This window comes from Lemur catta, chromosome 14 (assembly GCF_020740605.2).
Source record: "Lemur catta isolate mLemCat1 chromosome 14, mLemCat1.pri, whole genome shotgun sequence".
Classification (NCBI taxonomy): domain Eukaryota; kingdom Metazoa; phylum Chordata; class Mammalia; order Primates; family Lemuridae; genus Lemur; species Lemur catta.
Window position 1 is genome coordinate 56,672,443 of NC_059141.1, and position 18,673 is coordinate 56,691,115.

Here is an 18,673-nt window from a genome sequence, read left to right on the forward strand (position 1 = left end):
TGTTCAGAGAAGGCAAGATAAGTGACACCCCACCACAGATTGTGCCCGAGGACCCACTGAGCCTGCGCGCAAGGCTGAGAGACTGACCAATGTTAACCCCTAGCTCATTATGATATGAAAATCCAGCCCTGGGAGGGCCTTGTCTCCTATTTTTTGATCATGGCATGCATGTACTAGCATGATTTCTCCCTGTGCTTGCGTGCCCTGCACTCCACCCCAAAAACGTAATGACGCTCACTCCCCTCATGCATCGTTCATTTCACCTCCAGAAACACCCCTGACCCTGCTGACTGGGGAAGTGGATTTGAGGCAGTGTATACCTCCCCCACCCTCACGTAGGCACATCTGCTGTAACAGATCCTTTCTTCCGTGGCAGCCCCCCTTGGCTTTCCAGCTGGCTTTCTGTGCGGCCAGCAACAGTGAACCCCGCCTCATGGGTTCATCAACAGAACACAAAAAAGTATTCAACTGGTGGGACCTCATGACCTGTGAGTTCCATCCTGGGACCAAATAACTCATTTATGACAGTGACAGAGAAGGGAATCAACAAAATTGAGAGGCTGATTAAAGGGGTGAAATTGTTCAATTAAACTAAACTTTGGCCTGAGAAAGCCTCTGTACTCACACGCTTGAGTGTTCACGTATGAACCACAACCTACCTTAGTACACAAACAAACTGAAAACCTGATTTAGGAATGTGCTTCTGGAAGCATCTGAGCCCCAGCCAATCGCAGCAGCCAGGCTTCGACCACTCGCAGGCAGTCGAAGGTTTGAACTCAAGCCGTCCAAACCTGCCTGAATAAGGCAAACCCCGAGAACTGTTTCTATGCCTCCCTTCTCTGTTCTCTGCATGGCCCCAAGGCGATGACACAAGGAGGGACTCTGGCACCTTCTAGAACCAGTCAGTGTTGCCCAGACCGCACTGTTGACCACACCCACCAGCACTCCTGGCACCCAGGGACCAGGAAAGGAAATGCAGGATGCCTTATCCAGAAACGGTCGGGGGACCCACGGGCACCGTTTCCCCTGTCCTGGGCGTTCCTGCTTGGCGGGTGCCCTGACACGGCTCTCTGAGCCACAGTCCCAGAGGGCCACTGTCAAGGGCAAAAGCAGTGGCCTCCTGCCCATCAGGAGGGTCCCTGTGCCCGGCTCACCTGGACCCTGCGTGGACACCACATCAGTGGCACCTGGTTGCAGCTGGGCTGAGCGAGGCAGCACAAGGTATCCAGATTGTCCTGAAAAGCAACGTGGCCATGAGGAGGCAAGACGGCCTGGACGCTGCCCCAGAGGCGGCAGGACCCCACTCCCCACAGCTCTGTCCCCTGGAAGACAAAGCTCCAGGCTCCCCTGGGGAGGGGCCCTGGGGGCCTGGTGTGCTGAGGGGTGGTCACCGAGGGTCACAGGGAGGTTTGCAATGTGGCACAAAACAGTATTTTTGGTGTAGGAGGAGGAGAAGCCAGGGGCAGATTTAGAGGAAAAGTCCAAAGTTTGGAGGGACATGTGGTGGCCCAGCAGAGGTCCTGGAGGGGAACCTGGGCACAGGCCTTGGCAGGAACTCGGGGCGGGGGAAGGAGACTGCATTAGGGGGCACACGAGGGGAAGGGGGATGAAAGGACTGTGCCCTGCTTAGGGGGCCACGTGCCCGAGACCAGGGCAGAGAGAAGAGGACCGCAGAGTCTAGGCCGGAAGTGGCCCTAGGGGCACTGTATGTAGCCGTGGGCAGCAGCATGGCCCCAGGGCTCTGCAGTCCGGCCTTCCTGGAGGGGGTGGGGGAGGGGCCGTGCCCTACACGCCAGAACAAGCCGCTGGCGGGTGACTTCCTCCCACTGGATGGCACACTCAGGGGAGAGGCAGGCCTGGCCTCCCCACTGCCCTCTGGGGCGGCAGAGGAGCTGGAGGCTCCCAGCGGGAAGTGGTGGATGCAACCAGGGTCAGAGCCTGGCCCGGGAAGGAAAAGGGCAAAGCTAGGCTGGACGTCTGGAGTTCTCTCCCCCTCACCACTGGCCCCCCAGGGGCCTCTCCCTCCCCGTTTGGGGGCCCCATGGCTGCTGCTTGGCTGGTTCCCCCTCCCCAAGGACGCCAGGGGACTTCCTGGGCAAGGCAGGTTCCTCAGGGTGAATTGCTGTTGTTTGGGCCCCAGGGCTCAAACTCCTGCACAGCAACCTGTGAGGACCCCTGTGTCTCCAGCTCCACCCCTCCTCCCTGCAGCCCCTGTCACCCCATCTCAGCAGGTGACGAGGCCCTCTGGGTGAGCGCATTCCTCACTCTATGTGAATGACTTGCTGCCAGGCCAAGCAGGTGCCACCGTCCTTCCCAGAGAGCTTCCACGGGGGTAAGAATGTGGCTCAGGACTGGTTGTTTCTATTTTTTCCCTGACCTCTGCGAGCCTCTCTGTGGCTCAGTTTGTGGGCTCAGGCACCCACAGGCAGGTGGTTAGAAACCCAAGCCACTGCCCAAGCTGAGTGTGACCTCTGTGAGAACCAGGGACTGGCCAGTGTCACCATCTGCCACTGTCCAGAACTCTGGATGCTTCCAAAGGGGGAACCCCAGGTGCGGGACAGGCCTGGGGCTGGGGGGACAGGAGCCCTCATACTCGTTGCCCACTAGGGAGGGCTGGGCCTCTGGTTTTCCCTCAGCACCGAGTGCTCACGTCCAGCGCCAACAGACCACGCTGCCTCTGGGGCCGGGCTCTGTAATGTGACCCGGCTGCCCCCTGTCCGCCCCTCCTCCCCACTGGCCGCTTCTCACCTCCGACCCTCGCATCCCGCACACTCCGCACAGTCCTTGGCACCCGGAGCAACAGACAATCACTGTGGGGCACACAGGCGGTGGTTTCTCTGGCTGCTAGGAGAAAACAGCTGTCTGACTCCTTGTCTGGCAGACTCTGGGCAGCAGGGACGTGGGGTCCGTGGCCCCAGCACCCGGCACAGGGCTGGCTCCTCAGCAGACACTTGTCACTGAATGAAAGCACCAGGGAGGGGCACCCACCACAGGGGAGCATCCTCCCTGGGAGAAACACGCACACTCCTCCAGGTTTGCGAATATGGCTCTTCCCCTAAACGCCAGCAACTCCATCCTGTGCGCTTGGTGCTTCCTCGGCCACCCATGTTGGCGGAAGCCTGTCCTGGAGGCGGAGTGGCGTCCCCGCAGGTGCAGCGACCGCCCACGCCCACCGCTCTGCCCGTGCGGGCGCAGCTCCCCAGGCCCACGCCACGCCGCCCCACACAGAGGCAGCGCGGGCAGCCAGGCCTGTCTCCGCCACAGCCCAGGCCAGGGCCTCCTGCCTCAGCCACCCACCACGGCCACTCACGGCCCCTGGGGTGTCCCCCGCCCGGGCGAGCCACAGCCGGCTCCCACCCTTGGTCCCTGTGCTCACTGGGGCTGGGTGTCCCTCGCACCCCCTCAGCCCTGCAGTCCCTCGAGGCTGGGCCCAGCCAGCCCCCGGCCCTGCCGGGAGACGGTGATCAGACACCACTTGGAGCCAAACCTCCATGCAGAGCCTGGGCTGGGACCAGGTCCCCAAAACTGGAGGCTCCTTCTCCAAGGCTCATCTGTGTTCTCACATCCCACCACAGCCCTTTGGGGACGTATCTCAGCAGGGGCCCCGGCAGTTGCTGAACCTGGGGGCCCCAGGCGGCACATTCGGTGACAGAGGCTCATGGCAGGTGGTGCTGGGAGCGGGAGGGCCTTGTCTAGGTGACATCACCGAGAGTCCCGCGCCACCCCCGGCCCTGCCCCGCCCCTCTGTGACCCTCTTCTTTGCCCAGGAAGGTGGGAGCTCAGGGGCACAGGCTTCATGGAGCCTCCTGGTGAAGGGCAGCACCCTCCTTAGGCGACAGTGTCAGGACCAGAACCACGACTTACCTTTTCTAGCTTCTGCTCAGGTGGGGGCTTCTTGGTCTAGAATGTTCAAAAGAGATAAATGTGGGATGGGTGGGGGTGGGGTGGGCTCTGCCTGGGCCCTGAACACGGATGGGACCTATAAGGCTGGTGGCGGGCACCCCTCCCCTCCCTAATGGAAAACGAAGAAGCCCACGAGACCTGCCGAGAACAATGCCTGCAGGGCCCAGCTAAGTTAAAGTATGACCACACCTGGGTGGTTACCCTGATAAGGGTCTGGGTTCCTGGAGTCCACACATACCACCAGCCCCTCCTATTTCTCAATACCCGCCCTAAAACTGCAACAAAGAAATTCCTCACTGTTCGCACCAAAACTCTTCATGCCAAAGAAACCCCCATCCCCCAACTCTAAAAAACATATATAAGCCCACTCAAAACTTCTAGGCAATGCGACTTCTCAGGTCTCTCTCTCTCCCGGGACCTTCGGAGCCATCAGTGCTTCATGTGGGAACCTCCCTTCCTCCCTCAACAGGGAGCCCCCTCCTGGCCCGTTTTCCACCTGGGGCTTCCAGAAGACGGCCTTGTGTGAGGCAGCCCTGTTCCAGGTGCTGGGGTCACTTCTCTCAGGACCAGGGCAGGTCTTGGCCCCATGTCCAGGGCATCCTGGGCCACCATCTGTGGCAAGCTGGGGCTGAGGCCTGGCGGAAGTTCAGGCTCTCTGTGGCCTGCTAATGTGGGGACAGAAACTGCCCTCCCCTGGCTCAGGTGATGAGCTTGGAGCCGAAGGGAACCTGCCCAAAGGCAGGATCGTAGGGCCGTCGCATGTTCGTGTTCCTCAGAGGCTGGGCCTGTTTGGGGGCCCCAGGGCTGGCGGGCAGGGAGCACGCACCTTCCTGAAGCACAGATAGCAGAGCCCGCACAGCAGTGGCAGCAGCAGGAGCGGAATAAGCCAGTACCAGAGTCGGGAAAACTGGGGGAGGCGAACATCACCGACAATGCAGCAGATAAGGCTAATGTCAGCAGCTGGGGAGGGCCTGCGTGGCCTCTTCCCCACCAATTGCCCACCCATCTGCCCCTCTCCTTTATCCCCAGACAGCCCCACCTCAAGGAGCCACAGCGGGGCAGGAGCTGGGGCTGGTCCCCAGAGACCTGCAGGCCCCACCTCTGGCTCTGCTCAAAGGCTCTGCCCAGAAGGCCCGGGACACTCCCCGGTCTGACAAAGCCAGCCTCGCTGCACACCTTGGCTGACAGCACAGGGCTGAGGTGAGGACCACAGGACCTACAGTCGCAGAGGGGTGAGGGGCAGAGGCTGTGGCCAGGAGAGGTGCAGGCCATGAGCAGGGGCAGATGACCCCATGCACCTCCCCCAAGTCTCTCTCCCCATGGCCGGGCTCTGCCACCTTGGGCACACGGACTCATGGCTCTGAGCCTCAGTGTCCACAACTGTACAGAGGAAAGGAGCGTCCCCCCTGGTGGGCAGGTAAGAGGTGTAGAGAGGTCAGAGAGTGCTAACTCGGGGCCAGGTCCCTGTGGGGCGTGAGCAATGGGAACTATTTTCCTGGGTGTTCTTCCCCATAAAGGGAGCCTGGGCTGCACCCGTGGGAACACAGGCTGCCCAGTCCTCCCCTGAGTCCGAGGGGACAGGGGAGACAGGGCCTGTGCCGGCACAGGCTGCTGAAGGAGAGGCCCCTCTAGGCTGAGGCCGGGGGCCGCTGGCTGGGTGGAGCCCCAGGGCTGCTCCCCAGGTCCTGCCTACACGTGCCTGGCGTCACCGGGCTGCCAGCGCCCGGATTCCCCATGGCCCATGTGTGCTCCATCTGCTGATCTGCACGTGGATGTGCAGGGACAAGTGAAGGCAGGCCCAGAGGGAGGACTGTCAGCTCTGCTGGGTCCTCGCCAGCTGGGACTGGGCACAGGGCAGTGCAGGTAGGCTCAGGCCTCCCTCCCAGCCCCAGGCACATCCTCCTGTCATGCTGCCCTGGGCCAGGTGCACAAGTCACGTGGAGCTCTGACAAGCAGGCAGCGCCTTCGTGCCCAGGAGCCCCTTCCTGCGCTGAGCCCAGCCCACACACCTGACAGCTTCCCCTCCAAGGCAGGGGACACACTGCAGGGGTCAGAGGGTGAGCAGAGGGACAGCTCAGGAGCCCGAGAAAGCAGGAGAGGCAGAAATGAGCTGAGGCCCCTACACAGCGACAGCAGGTGGTCACCAGGTATTCACCAGGCAGGTTTGGGGGCCGGGAGTCATGAGTGGGCCAGGTTGGCAGTGGGGGCACCAACTCAGTCACACACACCCTGACTGCAGCCAGTGGAATCCTCCCAACGCCCTGTGCCTGGGACGCCCCCGTGGAGGCCCGGGCGCCCTAGAAGTCCTAGACTCTGGCTCCTAGCAGCCAGCCTCCCAGCCCCACTCCTGCTCCAGGTGGAAGCCAGGATGGAGCCGCTCCAGGGCCTGTGAGCTCAAGCTACTCTCTGAGAACACCTGGAAACCATCTGTTCTTTTTAGCTTCCCCAGCATGGGCTCTTTCCAGCGCAACCTCTCTAGACAGTCCCTGCAGGCGTCCAGCCCACTCCGTTACTCACGCAGCTGGTGGTGGTGTAGCTGGCCTCCTCGCTCGAGTGGAAGATGTTGCCATTGTCCAGGCTGACTTCAACAGAGACCTTTCTGATGCACAGAAAGGGCAGACAGTGAGAACCAGCCCTGAGAGATGCAGTTCTTGCCCTTGGCTCAAACCATCATCCACAGCTCTCCTCATGGTAATGACACTGAACGTCCGGCATTCAGGCGCCCAGAGAGTCACGGTCCCCAAGCACTCTGAGGTCAACCTCAGCACTGAAGGCCAAGGGTGTATGGGTCAGGCAGGGAGAGGCCCTGCATGGGGTCTGATGCCATTGTGAACATGGGCTATGTGACCAGGGAGGGCTGCTTGGTGTCACTATCCCAACTCTTCTGTATTTATACTGTGTGCTGGCTGAGATCAAAAAGTGACTTGGAGCAAAGGCACCATTCTTCGAGCACATTGTATGCTGCATCCTGCCTTCCTCAGTAGCCTCTGGGCCACCACATATCCCTGAACACCTTGGGGGCCGCAACAAGGACAGGTGAGGAGGGTGCCATTAACCCACCCACAGAGAGACACGTGCTGCCCCAGCAGAGGGGGCATCCCACATTCTGTACACGTCATGGTGGCAAGTGCTGACCACAGGATCCCCTGCCCACTAGGTCCCCTACCAGGGGCACTCACTCTCCAGCATTTTCTATCTTTGGTCCAGGGCAAGTGATGGTAGTCTTGTCCATACTGATCGGTTTTTCATCTAAAAGGCAATGACATGAGAAGGATGTCAATATTGTGCCCCTCCCCCACCTGCCTTCGGCAGGCAGAGCTGACACTTTGGGCTGTCACCAGCTTCTCCTCTCTGCCATCCCTGTGCAGAGACCCCTGCTGAGCACCCAGGATGCCCCAGGCCCTGTGCAGAGCTGTGGGGTTTGACAGGAGCGAGGCAGGCAGAGTCCCTGCTCTCAAGGGACTTACCTTTTAGGGACTGCAAGGGAGACAGAAAAGAAAACAAAAACAATGAGCAAAACACAGGGCAGAGAGTGCCAAGTGCTGTGCCTGAGCAGCAGGGAGAGGGGACGGAGGGGAGGGGCAGGTGCTTCATTACAGGTGAACTCTTCTATGTTTTAGAGACACAATTTCTGTTTTAGAGAAACTGAAATATTTACACATGAAATGATGTGATGTCAGCGATTTGCTTCAAAAGACTCTGTGGTGAGGGTCCCAGGGAAACCGGATGGTGTGGGTGGATATCGACCGACAGTAGGTGACGGGAGCTTCGAGTCCATTACAGAATTCTCACTCCTTTTTATACTATTCAAAGTTTCCATGAAAAACAAATTCTCTCTGAGGAGGTGACTTTTGAGCTGGGACCCCAAGGATGAGGAGCCAGCTGGGAAAGATCTGAGAGAAGAGTGCTCTGGGCTGTGACAGTGGCACGTGCCAAGGCCCTGGGGCGCTGACTGGCTGAGCTTGTCGAGGAAGGAAAGAGGTGACCCAGGAGAGGCGGCTGGGCCTGGTGGGCCCTGGGAGGGACCTGGGGCTTTGCTCCTATGCAATGAGTCTGTCGGGGGCTGGGCAGATCAGGGTGTATTCTGGACACACAGGCAGCAGGACTTGCAGGGGGACTGCACGTGCGCAGGAGGCTAAGAGGAACCCAGGATGGCATTCAGGTTTCCTACCAGAGTGACCAGGTAGGTGCTGATGCCATTTACTGAGATGGGGAAGCTGAGGAGGGAATAGGGTTTTTTATGTGTGTTTTCATTTTCCAATTTTTATGGTATTTATGTGTTCTCGTGGGAGCTGGGGAGGCTCAGGAGATCCCATGACCTGTAGAGGTGAAGCCTTGTCCCTCCTGAGCCCACACCCTTTGCTGCCTGCTGACCTGTGTAAAGGCCAGGGCCGAGCAGCGCCCCCTGCTGGTTTTGCTCCCAGGTCCCAGGCTTCACCTCTGGGGGAATGAATGGCCTGGGAGGGCCCAGGGGTTCTGAGAGCTGAGATTCTGGGAGAAGGTCCTGTCCCTGGCTTTCCTCATGACTTGGGCTTCCCAGGGCCCGAGCGGCCACAGTCTGTGCTTCCCAGAGGCCAGCCTCGCAGCTCTGCACCTACTGACCCCAGAGCACAGGTGCAGGACAGAGTGAGGCCCCCCCTGGCCTGCACCCCAGGGCTTGGGTCAGAGGGCAGGGAGGGAGCTCTGCTGTCTCAGCGGTGGGGGGGATGCCCAGCGGTGGGCCAACCGTCCAGGGACATTCGCAGGCAACCCCTTCCTAACAGAATAGGTTTAAAATGTGTTTTCAATTTTTTGAAAAATAAACTTGTTTTTCTAAGCCACCAATCAGCAGCAGAGTGTTTGTTTGCAGAGGCGCCCAGGACTGCAGCATGGGCTCCTGCGTGAGAGCTTGGTGGTGGCCCACGCATGTAGAGAAAGACTGGCAGTCTCCGGGATGGGGACCAGCACACCCGCAGAGGAAGTGTCCGAATGCCCTTTCTGGAGGTAGCCTGGGCCCCAACCGCCCCAGCACTGTCATCTCAGGGAGGCAGAAGACACTGACAGGGACACCTGCCCCGCAACTGCCTATCTAAACTTGGACTGGCATCACCCTTGTTATTTATCTTTTTATTCAAGGGCAATGACTTCAAAACAATTAAAGTAATTCTTCTCGTTTTTCCTTTAAAAACATTTAACTTTCTTTTCCTTTCTGAATATGCACATAGTTTACTATGGCATGTGTATTGCCATTGCAATGCTCTATTCCTGAATAAATGTTGTTTTCTTTCTTTCTTTTTATTTATTTATTTATTTATTTTATTTTGAGACAGAGTCTCTCTCTGTAGCCCTGGTGTAGTGGCATCATCATAGCTCACTGAGGCCTCAAATTCTGGGCTCAAGCAACTCTCCTGCCTCAGCCTCCCGAGTAGCTGGGACTACAGGCATGCGCCACCATGCCCAGCTAATTTTTTCTATATATATTTTTAGTTGGCCAGGTAATTTGTTTCTATTTTTAGTAGAGATAGGGTCTCACTCTTGCTCAGGCTGGTCTCCAACTCCTGACCTCAAGTGATCTGCCCGCCTCAGCCTCCCAGAGTGCTAGGATTACAGGTGTGAGCCACCGTGCCCGGCCTGAAAGAGGTTTTTAAAAATAAAACTGCTATGGAAACTGCTTTGCCCAAAATTTTGGTGAACAGCCTTCATTACATTACTGATCAGGGCAAATGAAATTTAGCCAAGTAAACAAGTCTTAATTTTGTCAGAAATATAATTTGGATCCAACTGTCTTTTATTAACTGGTGAGTTAGTATGTTTCACCGTCTCATGACTAACATTCTAAAGTGAAAGCCATAGATCTTTATTTATGTGTACATATGTTTAGGTGTGTTTATGCATTTGTACATGTATTATGTTGTATGTTGTATCTGCGTGGTAAAATCTGACATAGCCAGAAATCCCTTAAGTAATTCTATTTAGATTGGCTTAAATTAATGAGTACTCACATAAAATATATAGTAATTATATATATAATGCTCTTTAGTTCACTTAAGTATATCTTTAATAAATAAGCTGGTTTTAAAATTATTGGGAAAATAAAAATAAAAATGTCCTCAAAATTGCCAGCATACATTTTTGCCTGGGTTTACTGGTCAGACATTTTTATATTTACTAAATATTTTAAGGTGTCAGGGTTTGACACAAAAGTTATAAAACTCAGCCTAAAAATAGAATGATCTTTGTTCATGTAATTCTTTGATAAGTAAGACTAATTTAATATTGTTGATTTAATGAAACTATCTGTATCTTCTGTCAGCGAAATACCCATACATTTAACTTTAAAGTTCTTCCTTAGGTAAACACCTGATATTCGCAGGCTGTAAAAATGGTTGACAGGGAAATTACTTGGAAGGGCTCTAGCTTTGTCTAATATCTCAGTTTTCGTAGGTAATCTAGGTAAATTGTTAAAAATCAATCAGGTAAATGTCAATGAGATAAACACTTATAAATAAACTTTCCACGTAATTTGAAATCTTAAAGTTATGTTAAATTTAATTAATAATACTTATTAAATGTCTAAGTCATTTCCAAATAAGGGTTTTAAAAACTAAAACAAATTGCTGAACATAAATATAAGTTTGTTCCTGGCTTTTCATAAAAAGACTAAATATATTTGTGTCTATTAAAATACATAAAAATTATATTATGGGGAAACATGTTTTAAAATTAGGAAATGGTTCTCATCTATAAAATACTAATGTATGACGGAGTTCAAAATTGCTTACTAAAAATGGAGGTTACTAAGGAATAAAATTCTAAGTAATATACATGATTCTGTACATAAAGTATGCCAAAAAATAAGCTGTTTTTGATGAATAAAATTATCAAAAAGGCATCAAAATGGTTTTTTCCTCAGAAAAAAGAATAATTTTGTGTAATTCAATGGGTATTTAAAGGTTGTTTCAAAATATAGATTCAGAACAAAAAAAAAAAAGATAGAAAAGAACCAATAAGTGAGAGAGAGAGATGTATAGAAAGTTATGGGTATGAAGATGTATTTTTGGTAAGGAAGTTTAAAAAGAAGAGAATCATTTTGTATTATCAAGAATCTTGTGTGGTAAATTTTTGTCCTAAAATGAAATGACCAGTAAAAAAGAGAAAGTATAGGACAAAACAGAAAGTCCCAACACATTGTCAAAGATTTGTGTAAAGTCATGATAATGTTCTTCAAGGGTGAATTTATGAAAAAAAAAAGGATGTAATTAAGTTGGCAATATTTATAAGGGAAGTGTTTATAAGTCTTTCTAGAGATTGAGATTCGATATTAAAAATACAATGTTACAGTACTAAAAACATTGGTCTCCTACGTTAGAACAAGATTTTCTTGAAATACTGATTTGCTCTTAGTTACACTGGAAGAGGTTTTGATTTTGAATTCTGAAATCTGTTTAATAGCCACCTTCTAAACTGAAGACAGTTTCTATTTCTGGCACATTTCTTCCTGAGATCCATTTTATTTCCCTAATTTCAGGTTAAAAATGCTATCTTTTTCATTCAGCATGGTCATTTCATGTCTTGAGGGAGAGTTTTCCTCTTGAAGTTTTTCAGATTCGCATCTCACATGATTCCCAGGTCGTGCGTTCTGTTCTTCAGCGCTCCTGTCTTCCGTTGAGCAGGTCTATCTTTTTGGTCGGCTGGGATGATAACTCTCTCCTCCAACCTTTCATCACCTCCTATAATGTTTTCATCCAGTTTTAACTCTGCTTTTATGGCCTGGCACTGTAATGTTTATTTTTTATTTTATTTTTTTGAAATAGGGTCTCACTCTATTGCCTGGCTAGAGTGCAGTGGCATCATCACAGCTCACTGCAACCTCAAACTCCTGGGCTCAAGTGATCCTCCTTCCTCAGCCTCCCGAGTAGCTGGGACTACAGGTACATACCACCACATCCAGGTAATTTTTCTATTTTTTGTAGAGACAGGGTTTTGCCCTTGCTCAGGCTGTTCTCAAACTTCTGGCCTCAAGGAGTCTACCTACCTTGGCCTCCCAAAGTGCTAGGATTACAAGTGTGAGACACCCTGCCCAGCCTTGTAATGTTTATCCTGAAGGCCTAGAAAGGCAACGTTTTCCTCCAGCATGACTTGATTTTGTACTCTCAGCTTTTCTTGATTTGTCTGAATTGTTCCATGTAACCAGGAAACTTTACATTCTTTTACTTTTTCTCAGAGCCCTGTCTTCCCCCGCTCAAGGTACTAATTTTCTTGTTTACATTCCTCTACAATTTGGGAGTTTGCTCATAACCTTGGACACGGTCTTCACACATCTGATGAAATTTAAGTACCGTTTCAGCAGGTTCAACTTCGAGGTTATCTAAACAGGCTTCCCATAAGGAGAAGTAATTATGCTGCAAGAGGTTTTGCTTTACCTTTTTGGTAACTGACCTAAGAAAACCAACAGAGTTATGTTTTATAAAGATAACTTCCTCTGTCTTTATTAGGCTTTTGATTACTTAAGAAAACCTGAGCTTCGGAAGGGTTAAGGTTTTTAAATTCATGTAACTTTCTGTATTGCTTTTGAAGTCTTTTAATTATCCCTCTGATTAAATGAATAACCATTATTTCACAGTAACCTGTGGTTCTATTTTGAGCAAGTGTTTTGAACCTTTTGAAATCTTTGGCAGCCTTCTCCAGGATAAAAATCCTAAACTGAGTCTTTTGAACTAGAATTAACATTGAGATTTCCAGTTGGGCCCCTGGAGAACCTCAAGGAACCTATTTTTCATCTCGTAGAGATATTAAATGATTAGGCTTATTCGGTAAATTATATGACAAGCATTGTCAAATGACAAGCAAGGCTAGATCTCTTAGTTATATTTATGGGCATGTTATTTACTTGAATGTTTTGAAATTATATAAATTAATAAACATTTAATATATTATCAATCATAATTTTCGTTGTTAAGTCACGTCTTTTTTAAAGTTTTGTTTGCATTGCTGTTATTGATGTGAGTATTCTAAAGATTGTGTGAAATTTATAAAGGTCTGACGGTCCTGAGATGGTGCTGTCAGTCAAGATTCTGGTGGACATCTTAAAAACTTGCATCTAATAGACATAACTAAATATCCTTGTCAATTGTGAACTTTCATCAGACTTTTAACTGTGGCTATTTTAAGTTTTTGTCATCCACAGTTTTTGTTTTGAATTCTATTCTCTAACAGCTGTAGCCCAAAATTAATTTTCATGGAAAAAACTCTAATAAGTAGTCTTGAAGGCAGATTTTGTGATAACTTTAAGATCAATGGGCTAATTAAAAATTTCCAGAACTCTGATAAGGAAACTAACGAGTTCATGAAAATGCTAATCAAGACCCAGAAGAACCAAAATTAATTACCTGAGATTGAGTAACAGATGAAGATGATGTTTTTATGACTTTTATTTAAAACATTCTTGGTTCTTTACTTAAATGTTCTTTTTTTCCGATTTAAGGAAATTTTCTCTCTTAAGCTATGTGTAGTTTACAACAGTTTGGTAAAGTGTACTTCTGTGGACAAAAATGGAAGCTTTTGCTTTTTCTGTACTTGGTTCTTCCAGAATGTGGAAAATGTTTATGAGTATTCTTAATTTTCGTAACACTATGGTTATTTGTATAAGTTCAATAAACACCTGCTCTTTTTTATAACAGGATACAATTGAGACATTGGTTATATTACTAAGGATTTTCCTGAAATGTTATATTTGAGAATGTACATAAAATGCCTAGAGTCAAGGGTTTCTAGCCTGACAGTGAGTAAGTAAAAATTGTCACTTCCTGGCAGGCCCAGGACAGGCACCTTAAGCCTGTAGGTAAAATCTAAAGTCTGCCTTCATCGGGATTTCTAGCCTCAAGGGGTTTTAAATCTGAGATCCTTATGGAATCAGTGTAAAGATAAAAAGTTATGTTTCCTCAAAAAATCTATAATATACCTGTTATTATGTTGTATAGCCCTGTGCATTGTTTTGAAGTCCTTATCTACCTAGAGGCTAGACTAGATCCTGAACTCTTCTGTAGTCCTCCAATCTAACCTTCTTCCGTGGCATTACTAAAAATGAAAAACTGTTCCTAAAGCCCTCTAAGCTGAAACTGGATCAATCTTAAGAGCCCTCGTGCCTGATGTATGGGCCATAATAAAAGTTCACCGAACCACCTTAGGCCATAATCAGAGATAAACTCCAAACCAGAATAAGTGGACCTTTTCCACCGTAGACAGCTTTTCTCAAGACATCAGAACAAGACTCCACATCATAATCAGACTCTTACATTCCTTAATACTGCCTTTTTTTTACTAAGCAGGTTGATGTTGTAATTGAAATTTCACAACCAGTGCCTTTTGTTTGTAACTTCAACAGAACCTGACCTAAGAGATACTTTGGTATCCATTGGTTAACTAAGCAAATATCTGTGCTATTGCTAATACTACATGCTCTACCTGGATAAATTCCTATGGCACAGTTGAGACTCATATAAACCAAATAAGAAACCAGTCCACATGATTACAACAGATCTTACCTAATTCCCCGTGCTCATTTGATTCATTCAATTGGTTGTCTTTAAGCCTAGGTTCATGGTTCGAAACTAGTACACACACTGAGAATATAAGTTAACTTTGTATTTTCCCTTTTTAAAACTTTCCCTATGTTACTCATTAAATTTTTGCAGAAGTACAACTTGTAACAGAATAATGCTGGCCCAGCACTTTGAGATAATAGAAAAAGACTATGAGTCAGACAAAATTGAACTTAATATTGGACTCTAGGTAGATTTAGCCTGAGAGTCACTCTCTACAACCTCCCTTGGTGCCCAAATGTAGCTAGGAGAGTTTGACACTGACTCCGAGTTGCCAGTCATTCCCTCCAACATGGGACAAGACCAGCACCAGGACAGGTCCATCCCAGCACTGAAGGATAATCAAATCCTAGACACGGGATAATTGAGCAGTGATGCTGCCAGAGAAAGCTTTTAATCAAAAGGGAGAAATAGGAAAGTTGTCAGAATCAAAATGGAGTCATACGTGTTAAAAAACAAAAACAAAAAACCTGACAAATTGAGCTGAGGGAGTCTATGCAGAGAGGGTTCTCATGCTTGCATACCTAGTAACAAAACCATCACAAAAATTTTTGCAAAAACCACAAGCTTGCACAAAGCCCATTGCAAACCTTACACAAAAAATACTTCTGCAAGGACATGGGCCCAGCAACTGCCTGTTCAACACCACATTGGTGTCACCCATGTTATCGATCTTTGTAGACAAGAATGATGAGCTCAAAAATTTTGGTAACCCTCCTCATTTTTACTCTAAAAACCTCTTTCTCTATCTCCCTGAATGCGTGCATAGTTGATTATGGCATGCATGTTTCATTCCCACTGCAATGCTCTATTCCTGAATGAAGTTTTCTTTTAGAGAGCCTTTCTCTGTTTGTTATTTAGGTTGACTCATACAAAAACGTTACACTAAGGCTGTTTTGGGAATTCATGGAGACAATGTGTGTAGGGCACTGGGCACAGTGTCTGATACAAGAAGTGCTCAGTAAATGTTACTCTGTAGGAAGGGGTTGCTCAGTCCTTAAGCCACTCCTGAGAAAGTACATTCCAGTGAAAACCTAATTCCATGAGACCATCCACAGGCTCTGCCGAGTGAGCATGTGGCAATGACAGCCCCTGCCCCATTCTCTGCACTCATGGACAGGAGGGGAGATGGCCAACAAGCCTCCTGGGGGACAGGGGTCATTCTGGGGTCAGTAGACGGCCCTGGAATAAAACGTCATGGAACATAATTTAATCAGATCCCATGAGTGTATCAAGGGGCCAGGTGAGAAGGCTGAGGGGGGTGCCGGAAGTCCAGCTGTGCCCCAGACACTTGTGGGCAGCACTCCCACCTCAGCCACCGCTGCACTGTGTGCCTCCTCAGGCCACTGCCCTGTTGTAGAAGTACCCCTCATGCCTGATAGTTGCCAAATTATAGGAGATTTTTTAAAAAGTATTAAGCCCTTCCAACTGCTCGATGCCTGCAATGGTGCCTACTGCAACCACTGTATTGGCTCCATTTCACAGTAGAGAAAACAAGAGTCTCAGAACAGAACACTCCTCTGGTCGAGGTGACACATACAACGTGTGCCTGAGCCAGGGTTCCAGGGCCCAGGCCTGGTGGCTGGCATCCTCTCTCAATCCACAGTAATACCGGTCCCGGGCAAGCTACTGGTGCACCTGGCCAGGCCCAGATCCCGGGCTGCCGCCACTACGCAGGAGCAGACACACAGCCTTGGGGTCCTCAGTGCTCAAGGGGAGGGAGAGCTGGGAACAGGGTGGGCAGATGCGGCTGTGAGGCAGACCCAGCCCCCAACCCAGCCTCGCTGGGAGACAGCCCTGATCTGGGACTCTCTTGTGGCCCTGGGGGATTTATTCCTCTCTGATTCTGCAGATGAAGGGAGAGGTGGCCGGGCTTTCAGCCAGGTCCTCCTTCCACCTGTCCTGACTGCTGTCACCCCCAGTGTCCACAGGGAACCGGCAGCAAGTGCTGGAGGCTTGGCTGGCTGTGGGGGCAGGCAGCGTTGTGTGGGAAATGTGTGACTCAGAGGTACCAAGGGGACAACTTACCGACAACTTTGTCTTGACCAAACTTGAATCTGCAGATAACTTGGTCCTGCCCCTTCGTATTCTGGAAGCCAGTTCCATGAATAACCACTTCGTAGGATTCTGCAGGGCAGCAGGCAGAAGTCTGAGTGAGGGAGAGTGGAGGGCTGTGTGCACTCCCAGCCTGCCCTGCCTGGCAGTCCACCCCGTACCAGACCACCAGCGGCTCCGACAAGGAAGAAGCTGTGTCTCAACCAACATCTGTGTGTCCCCCAGGCCAAGTCCTCCTCTGGTGTCACTGAGGGTCCATGAGGAGGCGGCTGGCCCTCTCGCCACCCTCCCTGGCCCAAGAAGTCTGTGAAAGGCACCTGCACAGGGGCTGACTCAGCCGGGGCTTCCCCACCCTGGGGTCCCCCGGTGCGCCCTCAGCCAGGCCCTCCCTCTTGTAAGGCATGAGAGGAGCTGGGACAAGGCCGCTGAAGACACCCTGTCTCCTGCCTGAGCTGGGCACCGGGCCTGATGTCTGCTGGGCTGCTGCCCATGTGAGGTCTATCCTTCTGTCTTTCTGTGTGCCTGTGGCAGGCTGGGGACCCCAGGGGCAGGGCCAGGACTCAGGTGTGACAAGTGAGGCACCCAGGACGCTGCTCAGGAGAGCCCATCACAGAACAAGTGCTGTCTTAGCTGGGGTTCCAGAGACCTACAGGTGATTCCTCATCCCCTGCCTCTTCCTGGCCTGCCATACCGCACCCCGCCACCCTGGAGTTCAGCAAGCACTTCTTCCCCACAGGGGCTCCTGTCCCTGAGGCAGGCCCCACAGGGAAACAGGGAGGCAGTGAGAGCGCTGTCCGCCCGGGCTCCCGCGGGACTCCAGGCTGCTTGAGTGCACTGGCCTCTGCCCGGCCAGGGCTGGCTCATTCCCGTCCCTGATGAGGCCCGAGGCACGCCAGGTGGTCCCCAAGGAGCACTGCCTCTGGCCCCTGCGTCCAGTCTTCCTGCAGCACCATGCCTCACAGGACAGTCTGCAGAGCCTCTGGCCGTGGGCAGAGCTGGCCTACTGACATGCTCTGTCGGGCTTTCAGGTGTCTTCAGAAATGGGAGCGCACGTTGAAAGCCAGAACATTTTCCCTAACAATGCAGATTTCTAGCTCTTTTGGAAAATGGGAACAGCAGGCATCCATGGGTTTGTGTTCCTCCCTGTCAACCACTGGTTGGGGCCCAGGGGCACAACCCTCCTCAGATGGGGGAGCTCCCAGGGCCACCCTCACTCTAAGGCCCCACAAGGACATCTGACACTGTCCTGGCTGGGCCTGGCCTTCCTCTTGCTCATGGTGCCTGCCTGGCCCCATGGGGACCCAACCAATGGCCTGGACCCTGCCTTTGGTGGAGCCTGAGCCACGTGGAGCCTCGACATATGAGAGGGTCAGACCTACACTAAGGGCTGCAAGAAGTCAGAGGGCCCGTCAACCAGGGAAGGTTTCCAGGGTGAGGTGTCCTGTGAGGGGGGCCTCAAGGGAGGGGTGGGCTCAGCCCCTAAGCTGAGCAAGGGCTTGCAGAAAGCCTGGGACCCCTCAGCCCCGCCTCTGCACAGCGGGGGCCCAGAACACAGACTGGACCCTGGAGGGCCTGGTGGCCCTGCCAAGAGGCCTCAGACACCCCAGCCAGGCTGGGGTGAGGGAAATGGTCAGCTCAGACCCTCGGGCCCTGTGCGGAGGCTGGGCTGGAGGCCAGGCCTGAGGCAGGGAGGCCAGCGGAGGCCTCTGCCATGCTGGGTGCGGGCCCAGAGGCTGAGTGCTGGAGCCGGGATGGCCTGCCCTCCCCTGGCCTCCCTTCCTAGGCTCCCTGGCCTCCCTTCCTAGGCTCCCTGGCACACTCTTTGGTTCTCAGGGCTCCCTGGTGCAACAGCCCATTCTACTTCATGTGGGGTTAGAATGCTGCCTTGGGCTTTCCCTCCACGGGACTGTCCCCCTGTGCAGGGCAGCTTTGCATAAAGCTTTTGACAAGTCAGGGCTGGGACCACTGGCCATGCAGGCAGAGGCAGTGTGCTGAGCCGGTGGGCAGAGGGCACCTGTCAGCTTGACTCAGCTGCTGGGAGGGAGGAGTGACAACTCACATCATCACCTAGGCCTTGACAGGGCTGCTCCGAAGCCACGGCCTGTGTGTGTCCAGGGGACATGAGGGGCTGCAGC

At 51.5% G+C, this 18,673-nt stretch overlaps 1 protein-coding gene across 1 annotated transcript in view; it reads right to left on the reverse strand.

The window, feature by feature from the left end:
* Positions 1-18,673, reverse strand: part of ANTXRL (ANTXR like) — a 51,477-nt gene that overhangs the window by 21,195 nt on the left and 11,609 nt on the right. The window contains exons 10-16 of the mRNA XM_045569012.1: positions 16,512-16,610; positions 7,083-7,152; positions 6,421-6,502; positions 4,730-4,810; positions 3,865-3,900; positions 2,749-2,844; positions 1,155-1,235 (exon numbers count right to left, since the gene is read on the reverse strand). Coding sequence (XP_045424968.1) covers positions 1,155-1,235; positions 2,749-2,844; positions 3,865-3,900; positions 4,730-4,810; positions 6,421-6,502; positions 7,083-7,152; positions 16,512-16,610 — 545 coding nt within the window. The remainder of the gene's footprint in view (positions 1-1,154; positions 1,236-2,748; positions 2,845-3,864; positions 3,901-4,729; positions 4,811-6,420; positions 6,503-7,082; positions 7,153-16,511; positions 16,611-18,673) is intronic.